The sequence below is a fragment of the Cervus canadensis genome, chromosome 3 (genome assembly GCF_019320065.1).
Source record: "Cervus canadensis isolate Bull #8, Minnesota chromosome 3, ASM1932006v1, whole genome shotgun sequence".
Lineage (NCBI taxonomy): Eukaryota > Metazoa > Chordata > Mammalia > Artiodactyla > Cervidae > Cervus > Cervus canadensis.
The window spans coordinates 101,789,769-101,807,149 of NC_057388.1; the positions used below are offsets into that span (position 1 = coordinate 101,789,769).

The window sequence follows — 17,381 nt, forward strand, 5'->3', positions numbered from 1 at the left end:
CTTCCAGTGAATATTCAGGGTTGATTTCCTTTGGGATTTACTGGTTTGATCTCCTTGCAGCCCAAGGGACTCTCAAGAGTTTTCTCCAGCAACACACTTCAAAAGCATCAGTTCTTTGGCACTCAACCTTCTTTATGGTCCAACTCTCACGTCAGTACATGACTACTAGGAAAACCATAGCTTGGATTATACTATGATCTTTTTCTTTGATAGCTCTGAATTTAATATCTCTGAAATTAACATTTATTTAAATTGATTTCCTGAGTCTACAAAATTGAATGTAGTCTTTCCACTTTCCTGCCCTAACTATATTAGCGCACCAATTGTATAGGTCACAAGATTTGGAAGAAAAAAGAAAGTTATGAAGGGAAGTGATCTTCAAAGCTTGAAAGCACACTTGTCCACTTTCAAAAATTGCACTCCCCCTGTTCAAGAATAAGTCAGAGATGTCTAGCTAGTTGTGTTCCATAATGTTGAAAAATCTCATATGAAAATTGTTGAGTCATATTAGGGAGTTAACAAGCAGGCTGATTGAAGGAACATAATTAATACAAGGTATTTTGGAGATCCAAACCAGTCAATCCAAAAGGAATTGTACTGCAAGGAGATCCAACTAGTCAATCCTAAAGGAAATCAGTCCTGAATATTCATTGGAAGGACTGATGCTGAAGCTGAAACTCCAATACTTTGGCTACCTGATGCGAAGAACTGACTCCTTGGAAAAGACCCTGATGCTGGGAAAGATTGAAGGCAGGAGCAAGGGGCAACAGAGGATGAGATGGTTGGATCACATCATCTAGGCGATGGACATGAGTTTGAGCAAGCTCTGTGAGATAGTGATGGACAGGGAAGCCTGACGTGTGGCAGTCCATGGGGTTGCAAAGAGTCAAACACGACTGAGTGACTAAACTGAGCTGAACTGATTTTGGAGAAAGCAGGAAAGATCAAGGAAAAGCTTGCTGATGGGGTGGAAATAGTATGTTGTTTACAGCTTTGGGGGTAAACTGATTAGCTCGTGGCTACTAAAAGAATAAAACTAGGTGGATAATGGGTACAAACAAATAATTTCTGTTGTTTTTTTTGTTCCCAGAAAATGTTGTGTGTTGAATGTAAGTTATATAGATGTACAGACTGTCTGTGTATATTATTTTCTAGTGTGTTTTCAATAGTAATTTCATAGAAAATTTTACCTGATAGTATAAGTGGCTAGTATGGTATGACTGGCTCTTCTGCCTTGTGGTAATTAATTCTGTTTTACAAACCAAATGGTCAGAGTTGAGTCCCATATATTTGACATAATTTTTTCAGGGTGTTACTTTTAAATCCACTTTATAACTTGCCCTGAGGCAAGGATGGCCACTTTCCTCCAGACTCTTCGTCAATTTCACAGTAACAGTGAACAGAAGGGTTGTTCAGTAGAATAAGGGTGTGGCCTTCATTTGGGCTTTAATAACTTCTCAACCCTGCTCTTAATTACTCTGTGTGGGCAACAGTGCTTACTGACTGTAGAAACAAAGGGGGTTTTTATAATAAGAGTTAAGGTTTGAATTAATCACTCAGTGCTGTAGACTCCATACTTATATCGATCATTTACATGGATCATCTTGTTCAGTCATCATAACATATCCTGGAAGAGGGCCCTATTGTCAGTCTGTTTTATGTATGCATGGACGAGAAAAATAGTGTCAGACTTTTACCTGGACAGCCTGACTACCAAGCCTTGTGTACTTAACCATAACAATGTCATAGGTCAATATCACTGTAATTCAATAAAGAAGTCTAAGATATCTTCTGCACTGTCTCATGTATGCAAAGTGAGCTACTCTTTGCTCTCGGCGGCCTGGAAGATCAGAGACCGTTTATGAGAGTTCGGTTGTCCTGGAGAGTAAAACCTATGGACAGAGTTGCAAAAGTCATTGGACTTCTAGAGGAATGCAGACCACGAAGAAGGTCAGAATTAAGTCTACTCTCACTGAGATTGGTGACCTAGTTCAGCTAAGATCAAAAGTCATTACAAAGACATCAACACCCTCTGTCTTTCTCTCTCTCTCTCTCCATCTCTGATTTTGTCTCTCTGTTTCTCTCACTACAGGCCAGGCACTGCACTTTACAAGAATTATTTCATTTCATCCTCAAAATAACCCTTTGAGGCAAGAGACAATCCCCACTTTACACATAAGGAAACAGAGGCAGAGGGATTGAGTAACTCACCCACTTCACAGCGAATGACAATCCAGTTCAGGATTGTAGTAAGGCAGTCTGATTCTTGACCCTATAATCATTACCATTGGGTAGTGGACTCTCTAGAGCAGACCTATGGGTAAAATCAGGAAAATCGAGAGGCTGGATCAAAGCAAGTGACTCAGACCAGTGAGGGCATTGGGCTTTCAAAAGCAAGGACTTGCATTTGCTAAAGAAAGCAGCTTGACTCCAAAGAGATATATGAATAGTGGGTGTAGTAACAAGGAAGAACTGTGGCTCCAAGGGTCAGAGATGGAGGCGGTTCTCTGGAAATGAGCCGAGAAGTGAAAGAGAAGCAATGCAAGAGAAGACTGATGCCTCAGTTTCTCCCTGGCTCCTCACCAGCAGAGAACAGGCAGGATGGATGCTTGATAGTATTTTGTCTAAAATGAGCCCTTTCCCAAGACAAAGGAGTCCAGATTTCATTTTGTGGCATTCCCGCAATGGTTAAAAGGGTGGTATTTATAGAATGTTGCTCAGGTATGTATCATGTTTCACCTGTAAGATGAAGAGCTCCCCAAGGGCAGGAAATGGACCCTGCTTATCACTTTTCACCAACACTAGCACACTCCCTAGCATAGAGCGAGTACTCAACAAGCGCCATTCATGTGAATTTATGAGCCTTTATCAATTAACTACTTACACATAATTTTCAGTGTTAAACTATCTTCTGACTTTTTTTTGCATTTTAAAATTGTTCTCATTTGCATAACATAGTATGTAGAATATGATTATAGCTAAAATGTATTTAGTACTGCCTGTGTACCAAACACTGTATTAAAATCTTTAGATTATAATTATCACAACAAATTGTGAAGTAAATACTAAGTGTATTCTCATTTATAAAAATTGAAGTTTAGAGAATTAACATACTCATTGTCACTAAAAATAAAAAAGTGAAATCAGAATTCAAATTGAGTCAATCTAATCTTCTGTAGGTGGCACAGTGGTAAAGAACCTGCCTGCTAAGGCAGGAGATGCAAGTTCAATACCTGGGTTGGGAAGACCCCCTGGAGAAGGAAATGGCAACCCACTCCAGTCTTCTTGCCTGGAAAATCCCATAGGCAGATGAGACTGGTGGCTGGGCCGGGGATCGCAAAGAGTTGGACACGACTGAGTGAGCACACACAATCTAGATTAATTGCAAATCGTTCTTCTGAAAAGGACCTTCTGATATTTACATCTTCAATGGCTAGACCAGTCCTGTTTTATAGTAGACCCTCAGTAATTGACTAAATAAAACATGATCATTTAGCCAAAACTCCTATCCAAGAAAAGATATGTACCTCCATAAAACATGTGACTTAAATCTGGCAACCATTAATCTTTCAAAGTTAGACATCTTACTAACCATTAAACAATTTTAGTTCCATATTCACTCTGTTCTTGCAAAAGTTTCTCATGGGAAGAATATTAATAATTATATTCCATTTGCCAGTGATTCTGAGCTATTGCCCATATATTAAGATGCCTAATTTAAAAAGAGCTATGTATATTCCTTTCTATCATGTAGAACAGAGGTTATGTGCCTTTCAAAAAGAGCATGCCAGATCCTTTTGTAGTTAATGAGCATGATGATTGGGTGTTCACGCTGCTGCGTGACATGTGCCTCCCTCACAAACCTTGTTACGACATCGGCACATTACCTGTCTGACGTGAAAGAAAAAAAAACAAAACAAAAAGAGCATGCCAAATAGCTAAACCAGGATGGTGCTTGTACTAGCAGAGTAGATACGTAGAATGTGTTAACCCTTCTGTGTCTTGTGTGATATGGTGAAGAATTAGGGGCTGTAACTACCGCAGGTGATAGGGATGGGAAGCTGGGGTGGAAACAAGTTCAGAAGCCACTAGAAATTGGATCCCACTGTGTCCTTGGTATGTCACATGGGCACTGCCAACTACTGACCTATAGGACAACTGTTCACTGCTAGGTGGTATAGACTTGTGCTTCTCTGGTGTCAATGTTGATGCAAGTCATCTGTTGTTGTTCAGTGGCTCAGTCATGTCCAACTCTTTGTGACCCCGTGGAGTGCATCACACCCACACCAGGCTTCCTTGTCCTTCACCATCTCCCAGAGTTTGCTCAAACTCATGTCCATTGAGTCGGTGATGCCATCCAACCATCTCATCCTCTGTCGTCCCCTTCTCCTGCCTTCAGTCTTTCCCAGCATCAGTGTCTTTTCAAATGAGGCAGTTCTTCGCATCAGATGGCCAAAGTATTGGAGCTTCAGCTTCAGCATCAGTCCTTCCAATGAATATCCATGGTTGATTTCGTTTGGAATTGACTGGTTGGAACTCCTTGCAGTCAAAGGGACTCTCAAGAATCTTCTCCAACACCACAGTTCAAAAGCATCAGTTCTTTGGTGCTCAGCCTTCTTAATGGTTGAACTCTTACATCAGTACATGACGACTGGAAAAACCATAACTTTGACTAGACAGACCTCTTCCAGCAAAGTAATGTCTCTGTTTTTGAATATGGTGTATAGGTTTGTCATAGCTTTTCTTCCAAGGAGAAAACCTCTTTTAATTTCATGGCTGTAGTCACCATACACCAAGATTTGGTATATTCTTGGAACCCAAGAATATAAAGTCTGTCACTGTTTCCATTGTTCCCCCATGTATTTGCCATGAAGTGATGGGACTGGATGCCATGGACTTAGTTATTTGAAAACTGAGTCTTAAGCCAGCTTTTTCACTCTCTTCTTTCAACTTCATCAAGAGGCGCTTTAGTTCCTCTTTGCTTTCTGCCATAAGGTTGGTGCCATCTGCATATCTGAGGTTACTCATATTTCTCCCAGCAATTTTGATTCGAGCTTGTGCTTCATCCAGCCCAGCATTTTGTATGATGTACCCTGCATATAAGTTAAATATACAGCCTTGACGTATATTCCTTGACAAGAAGTCTGAAGATCTTGAATACTGGTTCTGATTCAGCAGGTGTTAATGCGATGGGAAGAGATTGCATTTCTGACAACTTTTCCTATCTTGCTGATGGTGGTGATCTACAAAACACTTTGAATATTTATGATATAGAGAAGCTTTGTTAAATCTATGGTTCTTAGGAGGAAGAGGGAGGAAAGTGAAAGAAGAGTTAGAATATGATCTCACAGGATGTTATGGTTGTGCTGCTTTATCCTGGATTACAGTGCCTTGCTTTCTTGATGAACTTTGATGAGAGCTCTGGCTCACTTTGGTTTAGTTCATTTGTTTTATTTTTTGCTTGTTCTCTGTTGTTTGTTTTTAATTTGAGTAACCCTTTTAGGCCAGGGAACAAGGTGCATCATCGAGCATAGTCTGGTTTAGTCCTCAGAGGCCTGACTCAGAGCCAGGACATCTAGCTTCTTATCCCAATTCTACCAGGTCATGGTGTGCCTTTCGGAAAATCACTTAATTGTTGCGGACATCAGTTTTCCACTGTAAGATTAAATGTTGGACCAGATGATCTATAAATTCCTCCCAGATCTCTAACTGTATGACTTTCTGCTATTTTTCTAGAATGTAGGGTTTTTTCTTTTACATGAAAACAAAATAAAGTCGATTATCTTGAGAATTGAATAAATTTAATTCCTGAGCCTTGCACATAATAGAAGTTCAAAAGTAACCACCAAATTAAGAATACGAATACATATCTAAGAACTATGAATGGCATAATGTGTGGAGAATTAAGACATAAGATATTCTGCATGAATTGTCCTCCCTAAGAAAAAAAGCGTTTTGATAGTCTGTTTATAAAGGATTAAAATATCATTTATTTGCAAAGCATCCCAGATCTCTAAGTCTGTGCTGCTGTTGCATCACAAGTATTAATAGCTTGCATTTATGGAGTGCTTATTCCATATCAAGGACTGTTCTATGAGGACACAGCCATTAATATCAATCTAATCTTCACAACAATTGCCAGAGGAAGGTTTTACTACTACATTCAATTTATACGTGAAAAGAATCAAGGCACAGAGAAGTTAAGCAGCCCTCAGGGATCCCATGGTTAGTGAGTGGCAGAGTAGGGCTCACCCAGATCTACCAAAGGCAGTGTCTGTGTCTGTAAAGAGGCTGGGGGATGCAGCCACGTGTTGGCAGTTACACCCCAGAGACAATTATGCATAAGGAAGAAACTCCCACGCCTTCTACGGAGCTGTCTCACGTAAGGGGAGTGCTGTGCTGGGCTGTACTTAGTCACTCAGTCGTGTCCAACTCTCTGCGACCCCACGGACTGCAGCCCACCAGGCTCTACCCGTGGGGATTCTCTAGGTAAGAATACTGGAGTGGGTTGCCATGCCCTCCTCCAGGGGATCTTCCCAACCCAGGCCTCCCATATTTCAGGTGGATTATTTACCATCTGAGCCATTGGGGAAGGCCTAAGGTAACACTAGCAGCTGACATTAAAAAACAAAACCAGAAACCTATAGTCTTAATAAATTCTGCCTCTTCCTTCTCTGTTGTTAAGGATCTCAAACAAATTCTGTCCTTTTTATTCATAATTACCTAAGAAATACATTTCGGAGCATTGTCATTTTCATTCTTTGCCATCCGTTTCTGTTGTAGTCCCGAAGATACATTCACTGGTGTCTTGGGTAGTTTTCACAATTTATTTCCTGCTCTTTTACAGATTTACTTTGAAAGGTGATGGAATCCACCCATTTTATGCTGATCTTTATCTGTATTGTGTTCAAGTGAACTCTAAAATCAAATGCTAGCAGTATATTTATTGTAGGCATCAAATTATAAATTTATAAACTTTATAAATCAAGTTATAAAATTATAAATGTCTAATGAAATCAATGCCCAATGCTAACAAATAATGTAAATGTTTTCATTTCATCTAATACTGACTGTGTTGTCTGTCTGCTGAGTTCTATCGTACACTTATATCATTTTTACTCTCTTTAAACAGTAAACACTATAAAGATAGTTACTACAGTTTAATTTTAACAGAATATAGACAATTTTGAGCTGTAGATATTTATCTTTATGTTCCTAAAAGACGTTTAGAAATTTTAATTTTTGTGAAAATCCCAAATCTTATATTTCATTACTGATTGTCTTAATTTTAAGTTTCCGTTTTTATGAAAATATCCATTTATAACCAATATTTCTAAGTTTAGATATATTTCTCTAAACTGTTCTTTACACAAGTTTCTAGTTTACTACTTGTTCATGAATGGTGGTTTCCTGATTTCTACATGCTGGCATATAGTGTAAACATTTGAGAGCATATCCATGTCAAATAAGATATGACCAATCTCATTGTATTATTTTATTAATAAGTTCTTTAGTATATATTTATGTGGGCTTCCCTGGTGGTTCAGTCGGTAAAAAATCCACCTGCAATGCAGGAGACCTGGGTTCGATTCCTGGGTTTCAAAGATCCCTTAGAGGAAGGCATGGCAACCCACAACTTGCCCGGAGAATCCCCATGAACAGAGGAGCCTGGGGAGCTACATACAGTCTATGGGGTCGCAAAGAGTCTAACATGACTGAGCAACTAAGCACATATACATTTATGTCTTGTATTTGTTGACATTTCACTCTGACCACTTTTAGAAGCTGTCCACAGGTTAAAAGTTGTATCAACTTAACATGTGATAGAAAATACTGTATTTTGAAGTGATGTATTTCCAAAATTTTTTTACCTCTAATTATTATTTAAAACTTTTTGTTTTTATATTCTAAATTGACTTTTTGTAACTGATGTTTATGTGACATTAAATATTGAAAGACATGTCCTGAAATATTATTTTCATGGAATTCAGCAGGACTTTTTGTAGTTAACATTACTTTTCTATTTTTCAGATGTTCTGCAGTTCACCTGGGCATGAAAGGAGAAATCAAGAAGAAAGTAGTCTTAATATTTATGGTTTGCCTGCTATGTACCAACTTTATTATATAATCAGGAGCACTTATCATGTCCCTAAATAAATTCATGGTTCTTATAATGGACACACACCTGTGGAGCACAGGTAAGCATGTTCTCAAAATGTGATAATCTGTGAAAGATGTACCTCAAGTTTATGCCTCACTCCCAGCATGTCAGGGGTCACACTATAAAAACTCATTCATTTGTAAATTGCACAATTGCTTGATATGAAATTCATAACCTTGAATGTCCAGTATAAGACAAAAGGACAAATAAACATGAGGATACTTTAGGCAACAGTTGTCTCCACGCTCCTGGAAGAGGTGAGGGTTTCTAGAGAAAGCCCAAGTCCTTTCCCTTCTCCTGAGGGAGTAGGCTCTTCAGCACCTCTTCAGAGCAGAGACTAGAGAGTAATTCCAGTGGTCGACCTACTTTGATGGTTTGTGTCTTAGAATATCTTCCCCTGAGCAGTGTCTAATAAGCCCTCCTGGGACACCTTGCCTCCTTCGACTCCCCAGTCCATCCCCTGCCTCCATAACCAGCTCTCTGCAACATCTGCACATCTTGAGTTGTTACTTGGAATCAGCTGCTTTTTCAGGGTGTGTTCTGCTCATCTCTGCTAACATAAGGGACCCAGATCACACTGGGGAGAAGCTGAACGACAGAGCTTAATGCCAGGGGCTTATTCCATGTCACATTTGTTCAGTTTCCTTACCGGTTCAGCTGAACCATCTGGAGACTTGAGAACCACAGCAGTGCTGGGATTCATGAAATCCAAATAATGCCAAGTGTTCAGGGATGTTTTCTCAGGGGTGTGCCCTGGGGCTGTCTGTGGGGATGAGAAGGGAAACAGAAAAGAGGAGTTGCTTTGTCTCCCCTCCCCAGGGGAGCTGGGCGTGTGCTACGTGTCACAGCCACCCCTTCCAGTGAACCCTCAAGAGCTACAGCGAGGTTGAGCCCATCAGAGAATAAACCTCCTTTTCTGAGGATCTGGTCCCATTTCCAATCTGGAGCAGAGGTGAGGGCCCTACAGCTCCCATAGAAGCTCCCCAGGGCAGGACCCCCTCCAGCCTGCAGATGCTTTCCCCTTCTGAGGTCTTGAGTCCAAATGGGGGCGCTAACCAAGTTGCTGTATTTTATTTTACCATCAGTTCCTCTTGTACATGTTGAAACAGGTGGTCTTTTGTCTTTGTTTTTTAATTTAATTTTTATTTTATATTAGGGTATAGTTGATTTACAATTTGTGTTTGTTTCAGGTGTATAGCAAAGTGATTCAGTTATACATGTACCCATTCTTTTTTAGATTCATTTTTCATATACATTATTACAAAATGTTGAGCAGGATTCCCTGTGCTATGCAGCAGGTCCTTGTTGGTTATCTGTTTTCTATGTAGTAATGCGTATATGTTAATCCCAGACTCCTAACTCTCACTTTTATACTGCTATTCTTTTTAAGCACAGATAAGGAAATTCAGTCTTCTATAAATGTGGGCTGATAACTATTCTGCTGTGGGAATAGTTTGAGGAAAAATTAATGCTAACTTTTTAATATATTGTTCACAAATAGTGTTATTATGTATTTTAATTTGGTTAATTTCATTCTATACAGTGTATAAATAGCTGTATGAAAGCTCTAACTTCGTGGACCCAGATGCTAGATAAAAGAATAAGAAAATCCTGGGTGTTGGATTTAGGTTAAATATATGGAATAATTTTCATAAACTGAGAAAGATTTTTCTGGGATATATTAGGGTGTGATCTTTCATTACAGGGAAACTGATATTACTTCAGTCTTTATGTTTATGTCTCATCAATAGAACTACAATATATAATCTATGAAGCCCATACACATCTCATCCATTACCCGTAACTTGGAGAACAGTGTCAGGCACACAGAAAATACTTTAAATATTAGACTTTCCCAAATCTAGAGTGTACATGAATGAAAGTGAATGTGTGTGTGTGTGTGTGTGTGTGTGTGTCTGTGGTTGTGTGGTTGAGGAAAGTGCAGAAAAGCAAAAGAGTTGCTACTTAAAGGATAATCTCTTTAGTTTTTAATAGAATTGTCAGCTTTAAGCCCTTTTTAATCCCCAATATCTCTTAAATTAATCATGCACTTTCCAAATAAAGACATTGAAGGTCAGAAGCCAAAACCTGCCTTATTGATCCTTCAACTGTATATTATCCACAAAAGTACATTATTGACTTATATTGTAAAACAATCACTGTGTAGTAGAAATATGCTCAATTTTTGTCTCAGTTAATTCATTTAACTATTTAACTTGTATTACCTCAATTTTCACAACAACCTCATGTAATAGATACTGTCACTTTTCTCCTTTCAAAAATTTTAATACTAGGGCTTGAGAGGTTAAGAACTCAGAATCATACAAGTAGTAAATGCATGTCTGATCCTTAAATTTATGCTCTTTAATTACTACTCCATCTTGCCTTTCTATCATAAATGATCAATCTAGAGGACAGAAAATCTGTAAGGATATAGCTGAACACCATCCAGCAACTGGACACCTATAGACTACTTCATCCACAGCAAAATACACATTCTTCTCAAGCTCACATGTAACATTCACCAAGATAGAGCATATTAAGTGCCAAAAAATGCACCTGAACAAATCCCACAATGTCTGTTCTTAGATCAAAATGGAATTAAAATGGAAATCATTAACAGATTTAGCTGGAAAATCCCCCAAATATTTGGGGATTACACAATCACTTTCTAAATAACACATGGGTCAAAGAAGAAATATCAACAGGAATGCTAAAATATTTTGATCTAGAAAAGGATCAAAGAAGGGTTCTATTGAGTACATTAACTGTAACAGATATTTCTTTTAAGTTGGAAGTAAGCATGCAGCACTTCAGTTGAACTGAGGGTTTAAAAATAGCTTTCGTTTTTAGGAATGCTCTGTGACTCACACCCACAACATTAGAAAAGAGTTTGTCAGCCCATCAGATCTTAAATTTTACTTTTTGAAACAGAGGCCCCATCTAGTGCTGACAGGTTTGTTCATGTATAAAAAAATGATTCCAATCTTAGATATTTACTTTGAAACCACAGAGATCCTGGATAATGTATTAGTCATCAAACAATTTGCCAATTTTTAAATTGCTAACTTGTACATACATATCAGATGCATCATTTATAGCATAAAATGATGCTTGAATGTTGGTATTTGAAATTGGGATGTATTTCATTTCTTTCTTAGTCTCTTCTTTTAGTTCTTATAGTCTTTAGTAAATTAATCCATTTGAGTTCAGGTAAGAGACTTCTAATACCATGTAGAATGAAAATAGGGCTTTCATGGTGGCTCAATTGGTAAAGAGTCTGCCTGCAATGCAGGAGACCCAGGTTCAATCTTGGGATGGGAAGATCCCCTGGAGAAAGAAATGGCAACCCACCTCAGTATTCTTGCCTGGATAGCTGATGAACAGAGAAGACTGGCAGGCTGAAGTCCATGGGGTCATAAAGAGTCGGGCACAACTTAGCGACTAAACCACCACCAGCATAAAAATATGAGGGAAAAAAGAAAGAAAGTAGAAGTGTTTTTCAGGTGTTCAATGCTTAAACATTTTGGAGATTCTGCAGTTGTTATTACCAAACTTCAGACAGCATTCTTTTTGGCCTTGGGAAGAATGTCCTTAATTTGGTATGTTTATTCTCAATGACAGAGGATGAGATGGTTGGATGGCATCACCAACTCTATGGACATGAGTTTGAGCAAGCTCCAGGAGTTGGTGATGGACAGGGAAGGCTGGCGTGCTACAGTCCATGGGATCGCAAAGAGTTGGACATAACTAAGCGACTGAACTGAACTGATGCTCAGAAAAATTAAGCAAGTCTGAAGTACCAGACCCAGTTCAAGGATGGTCCAAGCATTCAATATTTAGGCATTCATTCACTCAGGTGTCTCATTCATTCGTTTGTTCACTCAGTAAACATTTGCTAAGTGCCAGAATTACAAAAATGGATACACCTGTTCTTTGTTCACAAGGGATGTGTTACAATCCAGTTGACAAATGTTCATAAAGAATTTTAACATATTCAATAGGCCCCCCTTCCTCCTGTCTCTCCCTTTAGATTTCAAAGATATTCCTACTTTGTAAGCAGTGTTTCTTTTTTCTTTATGTAATTAACTAGGAAGTTACAAAAGGAAATAAAAGAGGACTTAATAAAGAGATTACGCATTTTATAAGAGGTAGATTCAGATGCATTTTCACAGCTAAATGTTTTAATATGTTTTATGTATTTTCCAAATAAATTTAAAAGGTTGTTCTAAAACAATGATTTTTAATATAATCCTGAAAAAAATAAGCCTTCATCATGTGTTAGAAATTAATAGTACAGTTGATTTAATTGTGTCTTGCTAATAATTTATTGATGTGTTAGTTGGTCAGTTGCATCAGACTCTCTGCGACCCCATGGACTGTAGCCCACCAGGCTCTTCTGTTCATGGAACTTTCCAGGCGAGAATACTGGAGTGGGTAGCCGTTCCCTTCTTCAGGGGATCTTCCTGACTCAGGAATCAAACCCAGGTCTCCTGCATTCCAGGTGGATTCTTTACTGTCTGAGCCACCAGGGAAGGACCCTAATTTATTGATAATACTTATTAAAAAATAAAAAAACAGTCATTTGTTGTTTCTAGAGAAGGATCTAGTAAGAATGTCCTTCAGGAGTTCGATTAACTTCTCAGAAAAGCTTTCCCTGGGTTGTATTTCAATGTGATTATCTCTGCCTATGACCTGGCCCATAAATAACCATACTGCTGCTTCTGCTGCTGCTAAGTCACTTCAGTCGTGTCCGACTCTGTGTGACCCCATAGACGGCAGCCCACTGGGCTCCTCTGTCCCTGGGATTCTCCAGGCAAGAACACTGGAGTGGGTTGCCACTTCCTTCTCCAATGCATGAAAGTGAAAAGTGAAAGTGAAGTGCTCAGTCGTGTCCCACTCTTCTCGACCCCATGGACTATAGCCTACCAGGCTCCTCTGTCCATGGGATTTTCCAGGCATAAATAACCATAAATAACCCTGAATGGAATTATTTATTATAAAAAATTGGCAAGAACTTTGATTATCAGCACATCCTTTTTGTCAAAATGTCTGCATAAAAAGGCAAACGAATACCTCCTGGTTGGCTGGTGAGCATGGAAATCAGGATGGGAGGTGGGGAGGTGTTTAACTGGAGGTCTTACCAGTGAGGGTATTGATCCCTGATCACTGAAGCCGTCTGACCTGTAGACACAGCCCTGCAGCAGGACAGCATGCTCATCCCATCAGGCCAGATGCCCCTGGACACTGCTGAAGATGTGCTGATAACCACTGGTCCATGGATCACCACCTGCTTTACTCCTCAGTCTTTCCATAGACAAGGACCTCACACAATTGTTATATTTGGATTCCTGAGTCACAGCCAGATCCTCTCTTCCTTCTTCCATGAAAAACAGTGAAGTGAAAGTGTTAGTCGCTCAGTCGTGTCCTACTCTTTGCCACCCTGTGGACTGTAGCTTACCAGCCTCCTCTGAAAATGGGATTTCTGAGGCAAGAATACTGGAGTGGGTTACCATTTCTGTTTCCCGGAGATCTACCCAACCCAGGGACTGAACCCAGGTCTCTTGCATTGCATGCAGATTCTTTACCACACACAGCCACCAGAGAAACCCTTCCTCCATGAGATTGCATCAAAGCTCCTTGAGTGAAGCTTTTTGGAGGCACTTAGAATTCTCCAGTTATATGTCTACACAGTTCTCTTGTTTTCCTTCTCCAGTTCTTTCCATTCACCATGAGTGGACTTTACAAGTTTTATTTCTCTTTTTCCTGAGTTCCTCAGGGAGTATCTCATTATTGTCTCCATTGGTATTAATGACTAGTATCAATTTATATTAATGACAACTAGACCAGGATATTGTCAACAAAACCACATTTCTGTACATTAATCCTGGAGAAGCTGCTTCTTCCAAAATAAGCAGGCCCAAGTTCAATAGATCAGCCTCAGGTTGTGTTTGCCTAGCAGTAAGGTGCTAACTAAATGTTTGCACCAGCAAAGATGTTACATTTGTATGTGGTATTTTGCAGAAGCTGTTATCCAGGACTTAGGACAAACAAACATCACCAGTTCACAGAAGCATCAAATACTGAACCACCAAAGGAATGCTATATACATCTCTAAAATGACAAATTCACTAAATTACTTTTTAAAAAAAATTGGCTATCTGTAAAGCAGATATCAATTCTTGTGTTGCTGAAGTAGGACCAAGTTGATTTTTAATGAATTGTCATGTCTTGTCTTTTTGAATTTCACATATGGTACATGATGCAAGTGCTAAACCATCACACAAATACTGAAGCCTACCACACACTTGTTCCAGGTATGGCCTTTCTCACTTATTTTATGACCTAGATTTTCTCTTTTAATAGGAGTAGAGTGGTAGGGTTACAGGTAGCTCATGGGAAACTACATCTTCAAGTATTTCACCTGCATCCAGACACACCCACCACAGCCTTCAAAGCAACATGTGAGTGCCTGACTTTATGGTCATTTACACCCTTGCACAAAAGGTCTAGATTCACAATACATAAATGCCGTGCAACACTCCCAAACCCAACCCCTACAGATTGTAGAGGTTGTTATTCAAAACAGTTGTTTGGTAAATTAGTAACTATGATGGCACCAGTACATTCACGGCCAATGGTTGGTTTGATTTCATCACTCATTGTAACATAAAGGTATTCACTAGAGTTCATGTGGAGCATATCCACTGATTCCTTCTTAGCAACTTAAACAATCACATTGTCATAAAAGTTGCTCTTTATCTTTTTGTTCCTCCTGTTATCATGTAAACTGCTCTACATCTAGAGAGCAAAGGTTGATTTGCTGAAGGCAGCACAGTGGATATTTTTGTTGAGAAACTGGAATTAACATCTCCTCTCTAGGACTGCTCTAATTCTCATCTTTGGTGTTCTTCCTTTACTGATTACTTCTACATTCCAGAAATTCTCTTAGTAACAGATGTACAGCTTAGCAACTTGTCGTAATTTAGTAATGTGCCTTAGTAACTTGACACGTGCAGCTCCAGAATGATTCCTAAGTCGTGGTTACTTTATCTCCTCTTTTGATTGGACATTCCTTCTTCCCATCACGCGTCAGTGGCTCTAGGTAGCCTATCATGGTGACACAATCCCTTTCTGTAAAACTGTATGTCAGGTTTATGATTAAACTTAATATATAACTAGTCATCAGCTTAAAATCATGTCCTTTAAAAATGCTATTTTTTGAAATAATGTCTAGAGGTTTTCAACAATTCTGTCCTAAGTGATCCCATTTTATCATTTTCATAGTGAAATGGGAGAAAACCAGACAATAGTTACAGAGTTCATTCTACTGGGACTTTGTCTTGGCCCAAGGATTCAGATGCTCCTCTTTGGGCTCTTCTCCCTGTTCTATGTCCTCACCCTGCTGGGGAACGGGGTCATCCTGGGGCTCATCTCACTGGACTCCAGACTGCACACCCCCATGTACTTCTTCCTCTCACACCTGGCCACCGTTGACATGGCCTATGCCTGCAACATGGTGCCCCAGATGCTGGTCAACCTCCTGAGTCCAGCCCAGCCCATCTCCTTTGCTGGCTGCATCACACAGACCTTTCTCTTCTTGAGTTTCGCCCACACCGAGTGTCTTCTCCTGGTGGTGATGTCCTATGATCGGTATGTGGCCATCTGCCACCCCCTCCGATATTCTGTCCTTGTGAGCTGGAGAGTCGGCATCAGCCTGGTGGTGACTTCCTGGGCATGTGGCTCCCTCCTGGCCCTGGTCCATGTGGGTCTCGTCCTAAGGCTGCCCTTCTGTGGGCCTCATGAAATCAACCACTTCTTCTGTGAAATCCTGTCTGTCCTCAAGCTGGCCTGTGCTGACACCAGGCTCAACCAAGTTGTCATCTTTGCTGCTTCCGTGTTGGTCTTGGTTGGGCCCCTCGGCCTGGTGCTGCTCTCCTACGCGCGCATCCTGGCCGCCATCCTGAGGATCCAGTCAGGTGAGGGCCGTGGAAAGGCCTTCTCTACCTGCTCCTCCCACCTCTGCGTGGTCGGGCTCTTCTTTGGCAGTGCCATCGTCATGTACATGGCCCCCAAGTCCCGCCACCCTGAGGAGCAGCAGAAGATCCTTTTCCTGTTTTACAGTTTCTTCAACCCCATGCTGAACCCGCTGATCTACAGCCTGAGGAATGCAGAGGTCAAGGGTGCCCTGAGGAGAGCACTGTTCAAGGAGAGTCATTTCCTGTTGGAGTGACATTGGAATCACTCCCCCTGCCTCAAGAGTTTACTTGGAACTTTGGTACTGAGTATCTACCAAAGCTCATCACTCTGTGTCTCCAAGACTAAGTCATCCAAGACACTCTGTAAAGCACTGTCTTTTCCTCCCCATAAATTATTTAGGTTTTGCTGCATTCATTATATTTAATTCTATCAACCATATTTACTTTCTCATTTAACTACTTGGTGAATTAAGACGATCCAGAGGGGGAAAAAAAATTATTTTGTCCACTGCTAAGGAGCCCAAAAGGTTAAAATTGACACTCTACCTCTGACTTCACTGGGTGTGTGCAATAATAGCAGAATAACAGGCGTTAGTGATATAACCACATTCATAACAATTTTAAAAAATATTGTCGCTACAGGAAGAGACCCAGAATCCATAAATAACTTTGTCCATTTTCATCCCACATGCGGATGTTTCCTCTCATTTGTAAATTCTCTTACAAATAGTGAAGTGTAGTTTGTCAGTCATGTACGACTCTTTGTGACCCCATGGACTATAGCCTACCAGGCTCCTCCATCCATGGAGTTTTCCAGGCAAGAGTACTGGAGTGGGTTGCCATTTCCTTCTCTAGGGGATCTTCCCAACTCAGGGATCAAACCCAGTTCTCCCGCATTACAGGCAGACATTTTACCCTCTGAGCCACCAGGGAAGCTGCACTTAAATGCCTACTTAGACTTAGGGGAAATTGATTTTGTTGATTAAATCCTGTAATCAGCCTTACAATTTCTGTGATCAGAATGTGAGTCTCACATGCAGCTGGCATCCCAGGGAACTGCCCAACAAAACCCATTGTCCAGTCTGCTTGGTCTTTTGATGGCCACTTGTTTCCAAACTCTCCTCATCTTCTCAAGAAAAATATCTTAAGATTCTCTCTGAATAGACATACACTCTTCACCAAGGAGGAGTTAGCAAGTGCTGCAGCCCAACTTTCAATTGCTGGATGTGAATGGAGAGCCC

At 40.1% G+C, this 17,381-nt stretch overlaps 1 protein-coding gene and 1 non-coding gene across 2 annotated transcripts; both read left to right on the plus strand.

The window, feature by feature from the left end:
• Window positions 1-3,791: 3,791 nt before the first annotated feature.
• LOC122439023 lies at window positions 3,792-3,897 on the plus strand. The gene has a single exon (XR_006268763.1). It is a non-coding gene; the product is annotated as a small nucleolar RNA U13 (small nucleolar RNA).
• An 11,555-nt stretch (window positions 3,898-15,452) lies between these two features.
• Window positions 15,453-16,394, plus strand: LOC122437885 (olfactory receptor 2A1/2A42). Its single transcript, XM_043462362.1, has one exon. It carries the CDS (start codon window positions 15,453-15,455, stop codon window positions 16,392-16,394), a length of 942 nt encoding a protein of 313 aa, XP_043318297.1.
• The last annotated feature ends 987 nt before the right edge of the window (window positions 16,395-17,381 follow it).

What these genes read in the sequence shown, in the direction of transcription:
- LOC122437885 (XM_043462362.1), top strand. Translation starts at nt 15,453, where the DNA reads ATGGGAGAAAACCAGACAATAGTTACAGAGTTCATTCTACTGGGACTT.